The sequence below is a fragment of the Erpetoichthys calabaricus genome, chromosome 18 (assembly GCF_900747795.2).
Source record: "Erpetoichthys calabaricus chromosome 18, fErpCal1.3, whole genome shotgun sequence".
In the NCBI taxonomy this organism is placed as follows: domain Eukaryota; kingdom Metazoa; phylum Chordata; class Cladistia; order Polypteriformes; family Polypteridae; genus Erpetoichthys; species Erpetoichthys calabaricus.
Genome location: NC_041411.2, coordinates 29,224,431 through 29,244,950, shown reverse-complemented (window position 1 = coordinate 29,244,950; position 20,520 = coordinate 29,224,431). Strand labels below are relative to the sequence as shown.

The following is a 20,520-nucleotide window of genomic DNA, read 5'->3' as shown; positions in this document are numbered from 1 at the left end:
TATTGGCCAACTTTGAGTTCAAATATGTGATTCCATTTTTTTTCTTAGTCACCATTACAAACTACATGGAGTAAGTAACATATAAAAAATGTAATTGTTGGGTGTAGTATTCATTTAAAATAAAATCAATGGGGCGAGTCACAGACTGGTTGGGGTCTCTTGGTATGTCTGACTGCATGAAAGGTGGTCACATAAGGACACTGTGACTGTCTCTGGCTCTTTAAGATTATGGAAATGGAAGTCTTTTGGAAACACTGAGTAATGTGACAGAGCCTTAACAGCCTGAGTCTAGAAAGGGGGCAACTCTCTGAGCAAATTCCTGAGTAGAGACAATAGAAATGTATCCTGATTGGCATCTAAGAGTAGCTTAGTGATGTCTATAACATGCAACAAGCAGTCAAGCACAATGATCATCCAGCCCAGACAATAGAAAGAAGCTCTGAAAAATCTTAGTACCTCTCTTGGAGATGGTGGCGTGATCTGTACCCTGTTAGGCTGCTCTGTCCCATTGGACTTGGGCTGCAAGACTTTGTCAAACTCCCTGTGTGAAACAGAAAACATGAAGCAGCGAATCAGAAGAAGATTTTACCTTACTATGTATCTGCACGTAACAATTCAAATAAAGCTGAGATTTGACATGTCTGGGATCAATTTAGTTTGTTTTTGGAATTTTTGTGCCTGTCCTTCACATCGTTTATTTAATCATTTTAATGGCGATGCCATCTCAGCACCATTTTGGAAGGCTTTGACTGTTTTGTGGAGTTTTCCACTTATAGAGAAAAGTTCTTTGACTATGTTGTCCTCTTTTTCCAGATCACCCTGAACAGCTATCTACTGCTGCATTTGCAGTTACCTTACTCACCCATTCTCCAGAAGTGGCTCAGACATCTTGTTCGTATTTCGGCCACAGAGGCCAGTCCTATAGTGAGAAATAGATGTTGGAGTTGCAGTGACCATCCAATAGACACAGCATGAGTAGAGGGAGTTCTCACAAAGTATCATTTAGTAATGCAATGCACAATAATACTTACGAGCTCAAGAGTGTCTTCAACAATAAAAACAGACCCAACAGCAACAGAGCTCCAGTGATGGTAAGGACGGCAACAAACCAAGGGTCTGGGATCCACTCATATTCTGTGAGTGTGACTATTTGAGTATGCCGGGTTGCTTTCTGCAACATTAAAAAAAGCAGCATATTGAGTCATTGGTGTTCTTTCAGAAAGCTGTCTTCTTGGGGTTGGGGTCACCTGTATCCAACACTTTAATTACAAAACTGGTTTCACTGGTGCCCTTTCTTTGAGGTGACAAAAGCCTGTAGTTCATAAGGATTTTTGTGTAAATACCTACCGTGGTTGTCACAGTTGTGGTTGGAGCCGTGGTGAACCATGGCACTACATGAACAATCACAGTGGCTGTGGTGGAGAAGGTTGGTGGGCCTCCATCTGTCACCTGAATCAGGAGCTCATAATTTGTAGGGTCAAACACACCAGGAGATGCATAGGAGAAGGTGTTTTTGGACTGGAGGTTGTTACCATTTAGCACAAAGCGGTTGTGGATATTACCTAAAATAAAGAATAAAAGGTTAACATTACATTTCATGCCATTCATGGGGAACTTGTGCAGAGAGTTCAACCATCACATGATGGAAGTCAAGTATGTTCTCTTGACTACAATGAAATTATACCTGACACAACCTGTAGCTCCAGCTGGCATCGGGGCAAAATGAAGACCCTCCCTATCTGCAAATAGCTCCATGGACCAGCTTTCTTAACAGAACTGGATCCCGGTGAACAGCCAAGCGATTCGACAATGCTTCACCAAAAGACTCACCTCCCACAATGGAATAGGAGAGCACTGATGTGACATCCCTGTCTGTACACTGCAAGGCCACTATGGACACTCCTGCCTTTAGAGTGGAGTAGATGGTGACCTCATTGTAGGAAGGGTTACACACTGGTGGATTGTCATTGTAGTCCTGGATGAGACAAAAAACAGTCAAATTGTAATTTTGTCCATTGTAAGGACACCTATGCAAGATATCATGAACCTTCTTTCCTGGTCATCATAACTTTGCAATACTCCTTGACTAAGGCTACTTAATGGAGATTTCTTAATCCTTAATTCGTGCCACTCCGATGGGTTTTTCCTTTTCCTTGACTGAAAACCAGCCTCATGAATGGCAGTCTTGGATGACCCCCAAAACCAAGTTTAACCTGTTTGATGTGCTTGTGTGCTTACCGTCACTACGACAGTGATCGTCTGGAAGGTAGTCAGGCGATTGGCTGTATTCAGATCTTGGTTCAAATCCACAGCTTTAATTTGGAGCTGGTAGGTGCTCTGTGTCTCAAAGTCCAAGGGTAGGAGAAGTATAATTTGGCCTTTAAAAGTGAAAAGAGTAGTAGTCACACGAGTTACGACACTTCCTTTTCTGTGCCCTCTTTGACACAAAGTTCCTCCTGTAGTCATGTTATGAAGCTTCTGGCCCTCACAGTCGACACTCTTTCTTATTATTGTCTGTATGTAGGCTCTATTTATCACCTGTTATTTCTAGTTTCTCATGTTTCCTCTAATTTTACTTTGCTTTACTTTATCATTCTTTCTATCCCTGGATGTCCATGTGGCCAACTGTCTTTTAAAATCTGACTCCTCAATCACACAACATCTCAATGCTACATGCTATCACATTCACAGAAAGTCCATGTTGCCAATTCAAACCAGCAGCTCGACCACAAGTTCTGTATGGGCATCACTAGAAGGGAAATCAGTTCTTGGGAGAAACCAGTTTAGTCTTGGTGTGGAAGCCTGAGAGATCAATGGTATCACCAAATGCTGACCATGGTGCTCCACAGGGCTGCCTTTGATTGACAGATTTCAACCTCAAAAACAGCATCAGATACAAATATGTAAGAGCAGCATGTGATTTCACTTTGGCCTTTTCATGGTACACTCCAGTCATGCAGAGCTCTCCAGGGACGAGTATGCTAATAATAAAGAGCAGTATGGCCATCTAGTGGAGGTATGAAGCCAAGGATGCGTAATGTGATCTTTTGCAAGTCCTTTCATCTGCCTTTGCTCTAGTTGTAGAAATATGAAAACAGCTTGTAGTGTGCATTTGTGATTTTAACAACATTGTCAAATGGGCATCACGCAATGCAGGTTATTAGGACCCTGAGCCTGTCCCTGCAGTCCTTGTGATGATTGTCATGAAAACAAATATCATCTGGATACATTTTGGTCATTACACTCTACTACCATGCATCGTTACTGTGTGTGCTTCTGCCAGTGAATGTGGGCATATATGCATTTCATGATGGCCGCCTCACTTAAGACTGCTCATATTTGTTTCAACAACAGAATCTTTTGTTAACTTGAGAAAACAAGCTTCACTGGTAATTTGTTTCTAAGGTTGTATTTGACAATTGGGTTTGTCGTAGTTTTGCTTACTACTTTGAGCCTGTCAAGTCCATTTGCTTTGGTTGCTGATTGTGAATTGACCCTCCTGTCCTGCCTACACTTCTCAAATTGTACTGTCCACCTCACTGTAGCAAATGCACAGACCTTTATGGTATGATTTTGGTGCTAACAGTCCACTCACACACCCCCACACACTAGTAATTGACTGTGACTGTGTGCAGAGGGTACAGACCTATAAACACCTGGGAGTGCAGCTGGATGATAAATTGGACTGGACTGCCAATACTGATTCTCTGTGCAAGAGAGGACAGAGCCGGCTATACTTCCTTAGAAGACTGGCGTCCTTCAACATCTGCAATAAGATGCTGCAGATGTTCTATCAGACGGTTGTGGCGAGCGCCCTCTTCTACACAGTAGTGTGCTGGGGAGGCAGCATAAAGAAGAGGGACGCCTCACGCCTGGATAAACTGGTGAGGAAGGCAGGCTCTATTGTAGGCAAGGAGCTGGAAGACTTGACATCTGTGGCAGAGCGACGGGCGCTCAGCAGGCTCCTGTCAATTATGGAGAATCTACTGCATCCACTAAACAGTGTCATCTCCAGACAGGGGAGCAGCTTCAGCGACAGACTGCTGTCACCGTCCTGCTCCACTGACAGACTGAGAAGATCGTTCCTCCCCCAAACTAAGCGACTCTTCAATTCCACCCGAGGGGGTAAACGTTAACATTATTCAAAGTTATTGTCTGTTTTTACCTGCATTTTTATTACTCTTTAATTTAATATTTTTTTTTTGTATCAGTATGCTGCTTCTGGAGTATGTGAATTTCCCCTTGGGATTAATAAAGTATCTATCTATCTATCTATCTATCTATCTATCTATCTATCTATCTATCTATCTATCTATCTATCTATCTATCTATCTATCTATCTATCTATCTATCTATCTATCTATCTATCACCACATATTAATATATGTAAATGTGAAGGATCTGCTCACCTCAGTCACAGAAGGGGAAATACCCACCTGTAGGAGGATCGATGTAGAACCTGGGTGGGCTGCCTTGACCCCCTTCTATGCTGTACTGGACATTGTTGAAGGGCCAATCAACATCGGTGGCGTTGACTGTTCCAATGACCGTCCCCATCACTGCCCTCTCATTCACAGTGTAAGTTGTTGGTGGCGTGAAGAAGGGGGGGAACTCATTCACTGGAGTGATCGTCACAAACACAGAAACGCTGGCTGTAAAAGGTCATATTGATGTGTTGAGCAAAAAAGTGAGAGGCCAGCACTTCCTTTCAATGGTAGAAAGCAACTCCTCTTATTGCGTTGCTGTGTACATTTAGACCGCAATACAAATTCTTTATGCAGACTGTGAAAGGTGCCATATTACAGAAATAAATATTAGATACTCTATGGGCTTTCAATATTCTGAATTGAATACTCAGGTTAGAAAATGGATGGCTGGATGATTTGACATGTGTTTAGAGGTAATGCATGGCTTTTGTAGACACCAGAATTAGCCTTTGATCTTCTGTATTTGGCCCTTGGGGTCTTCCTCTAGATTCTGGCTATGTGACAATCAGTTTAACCCTATCTAACATTGCCTACTGCTTAAGAGTGCAGTTGGAAGCTATCACTGATTCCCATGTAGTCCTACCAAAGGCTACTCATGTAATGAACTTGCCCGTGAAAGGTGCTATATAAACTAATGATTGGCTGATTCTTGTTGCTGCACTCGTACCCATCAGGCTTATCCTTTCTAGACAATATGCTATCATATTAGTTCTGATACAATTCCAGAGAAGTAGCTCCAATATCTTATTGCAGATTGCCCCGACTGATCAAATCTTGAGTAGGAGACGCCTAGCTAAGAGGCTATTGGAAATTAATTCACCAGCCTGTTCTCCAACAGCAGATTGTTGCTATGTAGACTCCCAGTTTACAGTTTATTTACAGTCTGGTAGATCTGCTATGTAAGTACACATTTGAAATGCCTTGTCAACAAGTTGTCTATGACAATACCCAAGAATATATTACTCAGCAGCTTTCATTGCCTAACATTTTTTCTCAGATTCATTTTCAATACAATGGACTTTTAATCTTGGTAGCCTTTAAAGTGCATTCAAGTGCTGCAGCAGATAGGTTCTGGGGCTGAAATCTCATTTCTGCTTTCACTTGATAATTCCAACAAAACCCTGTGCTTTGTGCTGTTCCCAGTGCTGTGTAATTTGATTTAGTACTAATCGTGCACAGAGGAAGAAAGTGCCACATTGCACTTGATAGCACTGATCCAACCTGATCACCATATCTGAAAATGAGCTTTAGCTCTATATGGTATATAGCATCTGTTTAGGTAAAAAATGTAAATGCTATAAAACAAGAGAAGTGGAGTTTGATGTTGCAAAGTGGTGGTCCTGGATATCCTGGATGTCCAAGGCCAGAAGGAGTAGCATGGGTGGCCTTGTGTGGAGTTTGAGGGCTGTAACCTCTACCAAGGTGGCCATACGGTTACGGGTCATGAATTTTCTCCTTGCCAAGTAATTGTCTGTTAATATTTTAGGTTTGCAGAATCATTTACATCATCACCTCGAGATTTCAAGATCATTTAAACACAGGCTCTGGGAAGAAGCTAAAGAATACACATGAGAAGAAGAGTGATAGAGTTGGGGAAGATATGTAGTTATGTGCGGTAGAATGTCTGAAGAGCTTTTTTCCTCTTTCAGATTCTCAGTCGGTGATATAGTGCCTTTCATTGTGCCCATTAATGTATTGATAATGTGAATGCCTGCATATATGATACTAGCAGGATTATACAGGGAACCAGGAAAGGGATTTGAAGCCTAAGCCTTGAGTTTTGGTGTGCAACTCAATTTCAAGCCGATTTTTATTTATGTATACGCACCTTTCTCAACACTCAATCATCTGGAGACAGGCAGAGTACCCTTAATGCTCCATGAACTGGACAAGTGTATCAGAAAATTAATTGATGGCTGGACATTTCTCCATTCAAAACTCTGGGAATTGCACAGGTTATTAAATTTAGAAGCAGTATACAAATTCTAGAAATACTAAAATCTAATTATCAGTGACATAAGGGTTGGTGCAGTGCCAGAATCCTGGATTTGAATCCCATCATGTGCATTGATTTTCCTTAAAGAACTTAAAAGATTTATCTAAAACATCCCAAAAACCTGTATGTGGGGTTTATTAGTGACTCTGCTATGGCCCCTTATGGGTGAGAGTGAGTTTGAGTACATGTGCTTGTGATGAAATGTCATCCTGTCCATTATTGGTTTCAACTGCTCCCATTGCTGTCCCACAACCCTGATCTGGAAAAGGGGAATAGAAGAAGGATGGATGGATCAGTCGCAAGGCAGGAACCAGTCTCAGGTGGGGCACCAGTTAATCACCTGGTAATAATCTAATTAAAAAAGACTAACTTGCAGGGGCAGATCTACCATCAGGGCCTGCTCTCCTTAATCACTCAATGAAACAACATTTTATCCGCTGGCCAAAATAATCAAGAGAGACCAAAACCCCCTGGGAGCCATGAAGTGACTGAGTGAGAAATACTCCGCTGTATTAAATGACTTGATACTCACATGCTGTACTTTTAAAAGTATCATCAACTCCCTGTTAATGTGCTAAGTCAGCCAAGGGCCTGTGGAGGTCTTAATCCAGCCTTGCAATCTTGTATGTAATAAAAAGCATTCAGCAAGTTTTTCTTTCTTTTTTATTTTCACTTGCTAACGTTCGTAAGTCCAGGTGGTAATGGAGGAAATAGAAACAAAAACTCCAGGTGATGCGAAGATTACATTAAAAGCACAATTGGGCATCTGCAGTCCTTGAGAAAACTTAAAGTGTGCGGCCCCAAGTCCTTATTTGGAAGGTCTAAAACGCACAGCAAGCAACTGTTAAAGCAAATGTCCACAACTGTGGTGGTGCCATGAGGTGGTCCAATGCAGGAATTGGCTACTTGTCTCACCAGTACCCTCATCTTAATTGACTACGAGGGGGGCCCCAAAAATTGGTCAGTAGCACAGGGGTAGGGAGAAGTTATCAACTACGCAGCTAGATTTTGTTGATCAGACTGCCAAATGGCACTGTGCTACCAAGACAAAAAAAGCATGTCTGGTTATATCACACATCATAACAACAATTGATGGTGTTTCTGCAGATTGATGGACTTGTTAATAAAACATTTGTTCCCCTTGAACATTACACTGAACTGTGGGAAAGCATCCGGATAAAGCATTTTGCACTATGATAGCACATCTGCAAACACTGCCTTGTCAGTCAAAGAGTTTTGGACCAAAAACGATGGGCTTGTTGCTTTTGTATCCCCCGGATTCTCCAGATCTCACTCCCTCTGACTATTTTTTGTTCTCAAAATTAAAACTGAGACTGAAGGGAAGACAGATTGCTACCACGGAATAAATTCAGGAAAGAATTACAGGAAACACTAGACATTGTATTGAAAACAGGAATGGAAGAAGCTCTGGGACAGGTGTATTGCATCTCAAGAAGAAGACTTTGACAGTGACTAAAAGGAAAGTGCAGTAAGTTATATAATGAAGTTTTTTTTTTTTCTAACAATTTTGGGAAATTTTGGGTCTCCCTCGTTTATGCCATCTTGTGTAGACTTTGTGGGCAGAAGCTGGACAAGAAAACTCCTGTTGAGCTAATACCTTAAAAAAAGGGCATAAGGCAGGCAGGAATAGAAAGCAAAAAGGTGGCACGTTTCAATTTGCCTGCTGTATTCCCGGAACTGTGTGTGCCCCTGAGTGGGATACATCTCCTCACACAATCATAAGGATCATGGCCCTCTGTATGCTTTATTAAAATACAAAGGCCCACCATGACAGTCACAACATAGATATATGAATGAAACACGGAGATGGGGTCAACTTGATGTACTCACTACCTGTTGTTCACACCAGCAAACCAAGACTTACTTGTTAATGAAGGTGTTCCATTGTCCGACACAATGATTATGACAGAATATTGAAAGTTGACACTTGCCATTAGAGAAGAGTCGTAATCCAGCACACTATTTACCTGATGGAAGACAAAGACTAATGAGCAATCCAGCATGCATCTACAACATGTCTCAGCTTCTTGTTAGAGCAGTTTGGTTTACAGGCACAGAATGAGCGTTGAAGCTCAGCAATTAACTGACGATGAATGGCTGCTTCTCAGTCCAGTGTAACTACCGCAATAGTTTTATAGAGCAAGCACAGTCAAGTTATGAAACCCCACAGAGGAAAGAAACCTTTCTGTACACAGGAGTTGAAAAGTCCTCTTAGAAATGGCTTCCTTGTGTACCAGAAGGCAGCTTCCCAAACTCATAGCTGTCTTGATTTTCCAGTCAGGTCAGGTCAGGTTGGGGAACATGCACTGGTACAGCGTGTTGCCGCACTCACCACACAATGAAACAACTCAGGGCTCTGGTTGGCAGTCCCCAAGGCAGACACGCGGTCCAGTCTCACCCTCCGTATATGACCTTATATCTGCTGCAGCCAGGTGTTACGTGGGCGACCCCTTGGCCTGGTCAAGCCAGATCACCCTCTGGGAATCACGCCACATGGCCGCTGACGCTCCCTCACAAAGCAGGTAATGTGCTTCATTTGGAAATCCGTGAGCAACTGCTCATTAGACACAAAATCAAACCAGTGGTACCCAAGGATTTTTTTGAAGAGAGACAGTACCAAAGGAGTCCAGTCTTCATCTCTGGTCACTGGATAGCGTCCATGTCTCACAACCATAGAGCAAAAAAGGAAGCACCAGGACTCTAAAGACTTGGACCTTTGTCATTTTACAAAGATATCAAGAGCACCACACACCCCTTTCCAGCGATCTCATGACCCCCCATGCTCTCTCAATCTGTCTACTGACTTTATAGGAGGAGTCGCCAGAGACGTGAATGTTGCTGCCGAGGTAAGTGAATTTTTTGATTTTCCGACAAAGGCAAATTCTTAACTTTAAACCCGCTTCTTGCTTTAATGACAATTTAGAGCCACCCTGTTGTTTCATCCTATTAAATCAGATAACAAAGCTATATGTTAATACACATAAATGGTAACTGTACTGGAATTTTTGACAGGGTTTTTCTCCACAAGGTTTCAGAAAAGTAGTTTAGCAAGACATAAGGAGTAAAACAGGTAAGCCAATTTGTTCTTTTTTATTAAATAACATGAAGTTATTTATTTTAATACCGGGTTGGGTTCAAGAGGCACCCAAAAGCAACTGGGGAGTGTGGAGCTGACTGGAAACCAGGATGCCCTGAATTCTGATCTCTTTACGCATACTCACTACCTGCTAGTCCTCAAAGCCAATGGCTTAGCCTCCCTTCTTCCCTTGTGACCTACTTGCTTAAAACCAAAAAATCGGGAGTGGTCTCCACTAGACTATCTCGTATACTCAGATATGGGGATGGATATTTGAGGAGTAATCCGCAAGACAATGATTATATTATTTTTATTATGTACATTAAGGAACCATCAACAACAATCAAATCAAATGAATAATATATTGAACAATTATTATAAAAGTAAAGTTGAATAAATTGGACTCTACAGCTGCATGAATAAAAAAGTACCACTTCCGGTTAGCAATAATAGCCGAAAAGTTGTTAGAAATCCCCTTGGGATTAATAAAGTATCTATCTATCTATCTATCTATCTATCTATCTATCTATCTATCTATCTAATACTTGTATGCAAAATTTAGTTGACTTAACTGAAAGCGTATTTACACACACACATGCGCACGCACGCACACACGCACACAGACATAATTCTAAAAATTGTATTTTCGGACTCAGAGAAGTTTGAAACGTCAAGATTCATCAAAATCTCAAGTTTGAATTTTTTAATATACTTTGTATACGAGAAAGTAAAAACCAGAAGTCTCCAGGAAAATATTTGTACTAGCTGGCTCTACCAGCACCAGATAGTGTAGAAACTAGAAAACTGAGAGAATGAACTAAAACATGTTGTCAAACGAAGGAAGCCACATATCCTACAGCAATAAGGAACGATAAAAGCAGACGTGTCAAACCAGAACCTCTTACCTGAAACTGCCCTGCATTGTTGATCTGAAACTTTCCCTTTGAAATATTATTTTCACTCAGCGTGTATGGCACTTTGATGCTGTTGCCATCTTTGTCCTGACATCTCAACGTGAACAGAGTTGTTCCAATGCTAGTGGTCTCCGGAATTTGAGTTCTGTACATTTCAAAAAAAGAACACAGTAAGTGACTCGTTTGCAAACCAATACAATTTTGCTTCATTCAACAAAGAAACCGTGAATACCTACATGGATAGATAAGATTCTCTTTGTACTGAAAATCATTGAAGTTACCACATGATAACCAAAAAGAGTCCAAAACTGCTGCTCGTCTCGACGCTGTACTTTTCTTTCTTACAGTATCTCTGAACATCAAAAATGCCTTGGCAGTTTTCTTCCTCTTCCACAACATTTATTGCTGAAGCCTTCATTTCTGAACTTGTTTTTTTTTTCTACTCTATTAAGTGGTGCTTAATATCCACAATCAACGTCAGTCAAACAAATGAGCTCTTTGTTGACTTCAGGGGACTTTGAGGGAGTCGTGCACCTAAGATTGCAGTGGAAAGAGTTAAACGCATTAAGCTTCTAGGGCTCCACATTACCCAAACATCTCTTGTGGCCCTACAGCACCATTTTGTGAAGACTGATTAACAGTGATTTCACTCCTTTTCTCATTCATATGTACAGATGCACAGCGGAGAGCAAACCGACTGCCTGTATCAGAGACTGGATGTGTCCAAGTGCAGGGCTCTGCGGTGGGTGGTTAAAGAGCCCGGTTCATCACTAGTGCCACGTCTGAAGATAACACTTTCTGTCTCCTCTAACTTCATACATCCCTCTACCGTCTGTGACGTTGTGGTGTCTGAAGCAAACAATTTTTAACCAGGAGCCACTAAGTTCCTGTTAATTTGTTCATTCTGATACAGTCAGCTGCTTGACCTGTGACCAAGATTCTGTTAGACAAGCACCAACGCTGCCATTGTGTTTGCACTAGTGATTCATTGTGAAGCTCACTGGACTGGTTGGTAACATTGCAACCTGATATTGATGCAGACTTATTGATATTTATTGTTCTCACATTACCATCGCTTTGTTCAGTGACATGTTTCTTCTATGTTTTGGAACCATTTATTGTTACACCAGCGGAACTAGCAACAGATATTTTTATAATATGCTAGGGTACGGTGCCAAGAAGTTGAACTGAGCTGAATTGGTGAGAAGACAAATCCGTACAGTGAAGTGTGCTGTCATCAGCCCTTTAATCAGAAGAGAAAAGCACAGTTTGAACTTCCCGGGGTTGCATTCTTTTCATTCTCTAAAGATATGGAGGTGTTTACACATGTCTGTAGTGTTTTTCTATTCTATCTTTATATTTAAATGAGTTTCTCATTTGTTCAGTGTTATCTCGTCATGGAGCTTTCTTGGTTTTCTGTCTTTTTGTACTCTCAGCTTTCACCTTTCATTTCTAAACTTTGTGCTGTGCCTTTTTGTTCCCTCCACTTGTCCTTGCCTGCCCTCCAGTTTCAATCCACTCTAAAATTTCTATTCATGTCAGAAATGTGAATTTCCCATTTGGAAATTTCATGTGGTGGCACGGTGACACAGTGGGTAGCGCTGCTGCTGCCTCGCAGTTAGGAGACCGGGGTTCGCTTCCCGGGTCCTCCCTGCGTGGAGTTTGCATGTTCTCCCCGTGTCTGTGTGGGTTTCCTCCCACAGTCCAAAAAACATTCAGGTTAGGTGGATTGGCGATTCTGAATTGGCCCTAGTGTGTGCTGGGTGTGTTTGTGTGTGTCCTGAGGTGGGTTGGCACCCTGCCCAGGATTGGTTCCTGCCTTGTGCCCTGTGTTGGCTGGGATTGGCTCCAGCAGACCCCCGTGACCCTGTGTTAGGATATAGCGGGTTGGATGATGGATGGATGCAAATTTCATGTGAGCACTCATCCTGGTTAGAGCTAAATTGGGACTAAATATGTTTAAGGATTATACTATCCATTAAGTGACATTGGCAGCTAACCAAGACACATAGTGGTCTGAGGGGCTCCATCTATAATAGTTATGGGTGGGTGTTCCAGACATTGAGGGGATCAAACCCCCCCACAGGTCGTCAAAATCTAATAGTACTGACTACCCGCTATGGACAACAAGAGGCCCGGCCTTGGGCTCCAAATGGGCTTTAACCAGCATGTGCTGACCTTATAATTTATTGAATTATACCAAATATAAAAAATTTTCAGTCGTGTTTTATTTGAATTAATGTAATAGTCAACTGATACTTCCTTTGTCAGAGAAAAAAAAGTAAAAGGTTTTTATTGCTATTGGTACAGATCAGGCATCAAGTCGGCAGTGACCTCATATTTCTTCTAAAGACCAAAAAAAGGAAATGGTAACGGTGAGAACTCCTATCCCTCCTGAAGTGTATCACTTCACCCCCCATGACCCCGTGGTTAAAGTAAGTCCACATTGGTGAGGCAGCATCGAGTGTATCTGAATTTCTGTGGTGAACCAAAGTCATTTGGTGAACTACAGGCTGAGAAAATCATTGCCTCTAACTGTACACAAAACATGTAAAAACTACAAGGACATGGGTACCCAACTCCAGTTCTGGTGGTCCACAGTGGGTGCAGGTTTTCATTCTTACCAGCTTTGTAATTAGAAGCCAGGGCTAGCAGAAAACAAAACATGGTATTTAATTAAATGGTTTGTTAGAACTTTCATTCTTCCAAGGCAAAACTTTATCACATTGTAGATTTTTCATTTTCTGAGAACATCATCCATATATTTTGCACCAATGTTTTGTTGGTCCTTCCCTTCTCTGTCATTATTAACACACATACTTTAGGATGCATATACACAGGTTTAACTGGAAGCACGTTATCTGGTGAGCTGGTGCTTCCATTGTCTTTGTCACACCATTATTAGCTGCAGTTTAAAACAAAAATAGACAATTAAGCATTCTGAATCGTAACACACAAGTTATCCCAAACTAAGCCCAAAAAAGATATTGCTTTAATAATAAATAATAAGTTCTAATTCAAATCTGGCTAAATTAAAAGCCAGCAGCCACTGCAGACCTCCAGGGCTGGTGTTGAGTACCCCTGTACCAGAAGGACAGACAGTCAAGTGTCAGCATCATCACTTACGCAACCACAGCAGGGGTGCACTCTGGGGGAACGTCATTGGCATTGGTCACTTTAATGTTAACTGTCACTGTGGCACTTGCTGTACGATTCCCGTTGTAGGCCCGAATCAAAAGTTGAGTATTTGCTAGCAATGGGTTTGTGTCCAAATTCAAGTTGTAGGTGGTTCGGATTTCTCCAGTCCCTGCAGGAATAGAAAGAAAAATATCTGCTTATTAGGCTGAAGGTGTCAAAGCGAATGGTGTGAAATTTAGGGCAGAGATTTTTTATTAATTAAAAAAACAAATCCTTCAATAAGTGCATTATTAAGCCAACAAAAACCTGAGCTGCTCCTACTCAGTCCCACACTGCAGGTCTTGATGTTACATCATCACAGCTCAGACTGCTGATCTACTAAACAGCGGCATTGAGAGCCCTGTTCCCATAGGCCTCCTGCTACCTACTCTCATTGAGTTGGAAGGCGCTGTTGGCTTTGATTAGCTGATAGAAGACACTGGTCTGTTGAGCCTGGACTGTGATCACAGAAGTGGCAGGTCCAGTGTTCTCTACAATAGCGGCATTAAGCACATTCTGCCTGGAGGGAAAAGAAACAGAAGGCTCTGATTATTGTAAAGTTTAGGAGTGTTGGCATAAGCCATTAGACTTCTGGTCATTCACTCCTGTGTGAACCACAAAATTTAATGAACTGCCTGGCTTGTGTGTATATGCTAGAGGAAAATAAATGATGATTCCTTGCTGTGCAGTATGATATGATTATCCAAAAGGTTGGTGCAAACAGCGGGGTGTTCAGAAAGCAGAAAGCAACACTATTCTCATTTTTAAATCCGTTTAAAAATTTATTAAAGTGTTACATACATAACGGTATGTTTGTACTGCTGCTTAGTTTTTCCCTTTCACAACCCTTTCATATTATTTCAATTTTATTCAGTGTCTTATGTGGGGTGGGGAACGCATTGCAGCAACACCTTAGCATGTTACGGTTTTTAAAGGGTAATAAACATTTTAGAATTGTTGTCACTTTCCTGGATGGTATTTATCATGTGAGAAGATCATTTTGAACAATGATGCCAGGTCACTTCATTATTATCATCATCTGGAGCCTATGGTATCACACTCAGACATGCAGTGCCTTCACAAAGTACTCAGACTCCTTCAGTTTTTACATATTTTGTTATGTTGCAGCCTTGTGCTAAAATCGTTTAAAACCCCCCGTCATATCAAGCGGCACTTAATATCCCAGAATGACAAAAGGAAAAGGCAACAAACAGGATAGGATTTTTTGCACATTTATTAATAATTGACGTATCCCATTGACCCAAGTATTCGAAGGTGTTACTATAATCTTTGAACTGTGACTTATTCCATTCTATTGGCCACCATGGAGATGTTTCTACACCTTGTTTGGAGTCCTGTGATGGTGCCAGTCAAGCTCCATTCCTCTTCTTCCATATTTGGGAGCCTCTTGAACCCGACACTTATCAATAACGTAACCGGACGAGCGTGGCAGATGGTGACAAAATGCTCTAGGCAACAGGATAGTGTAAAGTGACCAAGTGCTTTTATTAAACAAAAAAAAAATTGAAACAATGTCCATTAAAGTGCAGTGCTTCCAGTAAGTCCAATTAAAAGAGCAACAACCCAAGTGATTAAAAAACAAGGCTAAAAATGAGAATTAAAAAGTCATTGAGTCAAATGAGCCAAGCACAACTCCTTCCTAGTCTTCCCAGCTCACCCATCACTCGCTCAGCTGCAGCCACAGTCCTCTCCATCCCGACCCTTGTCTTGGCTGCCAGACCGCTCGGGGTCGGTTGTCCTCTCGTTATCCTTCTCACTCACGCAGTCGTTCTTCGGATCCCTACAGAGGCCGCCACCTTGATTGCTCCCACTCCACTGCACAATCAGTAGGGACGATCTGACCCTAGAGCGCTGATCCTTCATGGGACCACTGACCGCGCTGCCTTTTCCCACATTAGTGGCTAGCTCATTCTCTTTCCATCTCAATGCTGCACTCTTGCTCTGCCTCTGTTTCTCTCGTTTGTCTTCCTCTCTCCTTACTTCCTGTGCGTTCCTGTGTTCCTTACTTCCAGCTGTGTGAGTGATTGACACGGCTAAAGGATTATTTAATAAAACAGCCATTCTTTCTGAGCCATGGACCTGCTGTACCACGAGTCCACCAATGGTCAATTCAGTTGATTGAATGCGATTAGGAAAGTTACATATCTGTCTATAGAAGGTCCCAGATCTGACAATATGCATCACAGCAAAAACTAAGCCATGAGGTCAAAGGAATTATCTGCAGAGCTTAGAGACAGGATTGTGTAGATCCTTCATAAAAACCTGCTCCGGACAGCTCTAGAAGTCAGACTGGCCTGAAAGTTCACCTTTCAAAAACAGAATGAAAAGACAACACAAGAGAAGCTTATGGTCAACTCCGTGAATCGTCTTTCCTGAGTCAGGACCAATCAGACATCTCTGGAGAGACCTGAAAAGAACTGTCCACTGACAGGCTCCATTCAACCTGAGAGGACTTGAAAGGATCTGCAGAGAAGAATGGCAGAGAATCCCCAAGTGAATCCAGGTATGCAAAGCTTGTCACGTCAGACCCAGAAAGACTCCGGGCTACAACCGTTGCTGAAGTTGCTTCAATGAAGTACTGAGGAAAGGGTCTCAATATTTGTGTGAATGTGATGTTTCAATTTTTTATTTTTTAATAAATTTGCAAACATTCCTAACATCCTGTTTTCACTGTTTGAAGAGGGAAGAAATGAACTTAAATGATTGTAGCACAAAGCTGCAACATAAAAAATTCGTACGTGTGCGTCAGCGCCCTAAGAACCAAGTTACCCAAACTATTCTCTAACATTTCAGTAATTATATAGAGCTCTGATGCTGATCTTTCTGATCATAAAGTAGGTCATTACGATAGCAATTGATGAAAAGAATTCATAATTAATTGCAGAATTACGGTATTTGAGGGTTCCTCTAGAGTGCCTCTGTCTTTTGCACGATTTGGCTCATAAACTAATCAGCACATCGTCATCTCATAACAGGCTTAAGTTTCCAGTTTGGTACTATTTCGTCCAGCTGTTTTAGCTCGAGAACATCCTCAAGAAACTGTGACACACAGACGCACACCCATCATTAAGATATCAATGTTTTCGGTATCAGGGTATCAGAGATCTGTCCAAAACTGGAAATTGAAACTTTTGATGAATCTAAAGCTTTCGCTCCTCCCCCATAGACAATAGGTTATGGTGGTGGAGGGCGCAAAGCAAAAAATGTGCAAAAAGTGAAAGGGCTGGAATACTTTCTAAAGACACTGTAACAGCTGACTGATCGGTCCACTTAAGAGACATGGCAGGTGAAGGCCACAGTGTACATGCAGACCAGCATACCACATGAACTTGGCTTCATGAACTTATGTAAAGGTCATTACTAGCATGAAAGAAAGACGGTGAGTGTAAACTTGAATGTTGCTTAACTGCTGGGCCTCAAAACCTGTGAAAAAATGTGTGTCCGACAGTCACCATGCCTAATTGTCAATTAACATCCACTAGTGAATCAGGTACATATGCCCTCTGGCCTTCTTTTGTTTCATTTGGTTTTATCACAAGGTGCCTGGACGCATTGACCCAAATGGTCAAGCTTAGCTGCCCGTGGACTGATAGAAACTCAAGATACTTACGCAAATGTAATGATGGCCACTGGCAGCACCTTCACATTAAGGATCCCATTGCATAGCAGGTTGCCCTGGTTCTGGACAGTGATGAGCAGGACATAAGTCTGTAATAAGAAAAGGAGGGAAGCCAGGAGACAGAAATTAACCTATTCATTTAAGCATGAATGGATTGTTCTATCCTTAAAGCATACAAAGAAGAAGAAGAAGAAATGAAACACATGGGAGAGGATGTGGTAAGGAAGCACGGGTGACAAGTCTATGCACTTGGAGGTCATACCTGCCTAGCAGTGCTCCTGGAGAGCTGTTAACTCCATTATAAAATGTGCAAACTCAATCACCTTCCTCCCTCGTCAAGGCATCAAATACCTGCGCTGAATGAATCACTGAGGATTACTGTCAACCAGGGAGCCCGCTGTAATAATTAGGCTCATGAATGGCTGCTAGGTTTATTATTGTTTCTTCTTTTGTTGTGGTCATCTCTGTGTTACCACCCCATCACTCTTTGACTTACACATTTTAGCACAAAAGGAGAGAAGAATAAGAAGAAAAGGGGGTGCATACGCCTAACTCTCAGGTTTTTGATGTAATGCATTATTAGCAGTGAAACAGAGATGACAGACGTATCAAAATCGCAAGAGCTCCTCTTACCCGCACAGCATTCTGACGGACAAATCCGGCGGCTGGTACCAAAACATTCCCAGAATTGGAGAGTTGAAATGTAAGGACAGGCGGTGTAGTAAATGAATACTGGAAGAAGACAACATGACACAAGTGGTCATTACGAAATGAAGCACATGAAACATTTATTACATACAGTATGAATACCTCAAGTAGCATGTAGAGACTAAGTGTGACTTTTGAAACTTTTGTTAGGAATTGCCGAATGCAAAACCAGCCACGTCTGATTATGATGCTTATCATTTGCTAATTTTGTGTTTAATTGTAGTTGATTATTTTGCATTAGTGTAGGTGACTGTGCAAAACATCTTAGTGTATACAAGAGCAGAGAATGGCTGCTGAAGTCAGTTGTGACTAGACCTAGCCATATAGGGCCTGTGCCTCCGTTTGGTAGAGATGTTCATTCACTCAATGTCTACTTAAGTTTGTTAGAGAAAGGCACAGTTTGTGTTTCTGTCTGCATGTCAGTCTGGTTGCTATGTCCTTGTCATTTCAACACTTGCCGCACCCAAACATTTTTTGGTAGTAAAATGCATTTCATTTGTCATTTCAACAGATGGTGGACCAGAAGCATTAACACTGCTTTTACAAATTCTATATCAAATGGCATATAACAATAAATGGTCTGCCTTAATCACTTAGATTTCAACCTATCTTAGTCAGGTAGCACAACTAGTCTGTGAGTAAGTTGGTTAGAAGTCATTCACAGAATCTATGGTTTTATTCTTTCACTAGCTATTTATTTATGTCAACCTGTTAGATAATCCATCTATCTCTCGATCATTACTCTGAAATCATCGATTAGTCTGTGAGTAAGTTGGTTAGAAGTCATTCACAGAATCTATGGTTTTATTCTTTTACTAGCTATTTATTTATGTAAACCTGTTAGATAATCCATCTATCTCTCTATCATTACTCTGAAACCATCGATGTATTTATTTATGAATGAACTGCTTAAATAAACCCACACTACAACTGTCTTCAGCCACTCCACTGCTTTGCATGTAATTTCTTTAGACACATCACTCAGTCAGTCATGAGTGATGCCTTAACGCTCAGTCTAAGAATGAGCCAATAAATTGCATCACAGGATAAATGAATGCATGCTTGTTACAGACAATAGCAGGAGACTGAAGACTTTTGCAGATTGGGGTTTGGCCTCAGCTGCAGACCCCATTCCATGAACAAAGGCTTTGCTTACACTGAGGACAGCAGTTGTGCCAGGGTTGATTGTTGTCACTGTGTAGATTACTGCGGATCCAGCGATAGTCTCCAGCACTTCCACTGTGTCTCCAACTGCAGGCAATAACAGGAACAAAAAGAGAAAAGGGAGTTTCATACTTGCGTCTGGTCTACCATATATGAGATGGTCTTCGGGGTAACAGTAATCAGCGGATGATTAAATAGCCCATCTCTAGTCTCTCAGCTCTTTTTTTTTTAATTTCTATTGAATTTATTAAAAGCATATAACATTTTACACAATCAAGTCAAACTTAACAAAACTAAAATCAAATCAGCTCCCACCCATGAGAAAGAGAGGAAGACCAGCAGCCATAGTAAAACTGTTAAAGAGTAGTAAAGAGAGAAAGGAGGCTTTTCCCCCAATAAAGGTGCTTATTCTAAAATGTTATTGATTAGGTCCTGCCAGGTTTTTAAAAAGTTTTGAACAGATCCTCTAAGTGAGAATTTGATTTTTTTTCTAATTTCAAATAGTTTATAACATCAGTTACTCACTGACTTTAAAGAGGTAAGTTAGGATTCTTCCATTTGAGCAAGATAAGTCTACGTGCTGATAGTGAAGTAAAGGCAATTACAGTTTGTTTGTCCTTCTCCACTTTAAGCCCACCTGAAAGTCCACCAAACACCGCTATTAATGGATTAGGAGGGACTGTGACACCAAGGCTGTCTGATAGGTGTTTAAAAAACTTTCATCCAGAATGATGTTAATGTGGTGTAGGCCCAAAACATGTGGCCTAGTGAGGCTGGAGCTCAATTGCAATGTTCGCAAGTTAGATCTTGCCCTGGAAACATTTTGGACAATTTCAAACCAGACAGATGTGCTTGATAAAAGATATAGTCTCTCATTGTTCACCCACCTAAGGCCAGGTGTCCTACCAGCTCTAAGATGTTATAAAGGTAACTTGCTGCTTTCTGTCTGTTGTTCAAATATCACAAACAAGAGAAAGGCTTAATTGATAACCGCAGCCTTCACCATACTCATCTGCCCTGTACACTGGGTTGCGTCCTTGAGGTTCCTCATACAGAATCAGGAAACTGGGCTGGAAGACAATAAAGTCTTAACCTCAGAATACATCTGAGAGATAAAAAATATTAACAGTCCCACTTCTGAAAAACAGTAAAATACCAATTCTTTGGAAACTACTGAGAGAGACTTAAAGGATTTTCAATGGAAGGTGTGATAGCCATTGTTTAATAAGGCTAAGTGACTATAAGCCACCAGAAACTGCAACTACAGGCAGGATTATGAAAATGTCTACACTGGAAAAAATGGTGGGGTTTGCGAGCATCGGCAACCCTCTGATTAA

The 20,520-nt window shown here is 41.4% G+C and overlaps 1 protein-coding gene across 1 annotated transcript in view; it reads right to left on the bottom strand.

Annotated features, from left to right (window-relative positions):
* Window positions 1-858: 858 nt before the first annotated feature.
* LOC127526274 (cadherin-related family member 4-like) overlaps window positions 859-20,520 on the bottom strand; it is a 28,796-nt gene continuing 9,134 nt past the window's right edge. The window contains exons 5-17 of the mRNA XM_051921372.1: window positions 19,176-19,270; window positions 17,945-18,043; window positions 17,303-17,400; window positions 14,061-14,191; window positions 13,621-13,801; window positions 10,486-10,639; window positions 8,369-8,471; window positions 4,437-4,652; window positions 2,239-2,378; window positions 1,831-1,975; window positions 1,348-1,562; window positions 1,032-1,171; window positions 859-919 (exon numbers count right to left, since the gene is read on the bottom strand). Of these exons, the coding sequence (XP_051777332.1) occupies window positions 859-919; window positions 1,032-1,171; window positions 1,348-1,562; window positions 1,831-1,975; window positions 2,239-2,378; window positions 4,437-4,652; window positions 8,369-8,471; window positions 10,486-10,639; window positions 13,621-13,801; window positions 14,061-14,191; window positions 17,303-17,400; window positions 17,945-18,043; window positions 19,176-19,270 (1,778 nt within the window). The remainder of the gene's footprint in view (window positions 920-1,031; window positions 1,172-1,347; window positions 1,563-1,830; window positions 1,976-2,238; window positions 2,379-4,436; window positions 4,653-8,368; window positions 8,472-10,485; window positions 10,640-13,620; window positions 13,802-14,060; window positions 14,192-17,302; window positions 17,401-17,944; window positions 18,044-19,175; window positions 19,271-20,520) is intronic.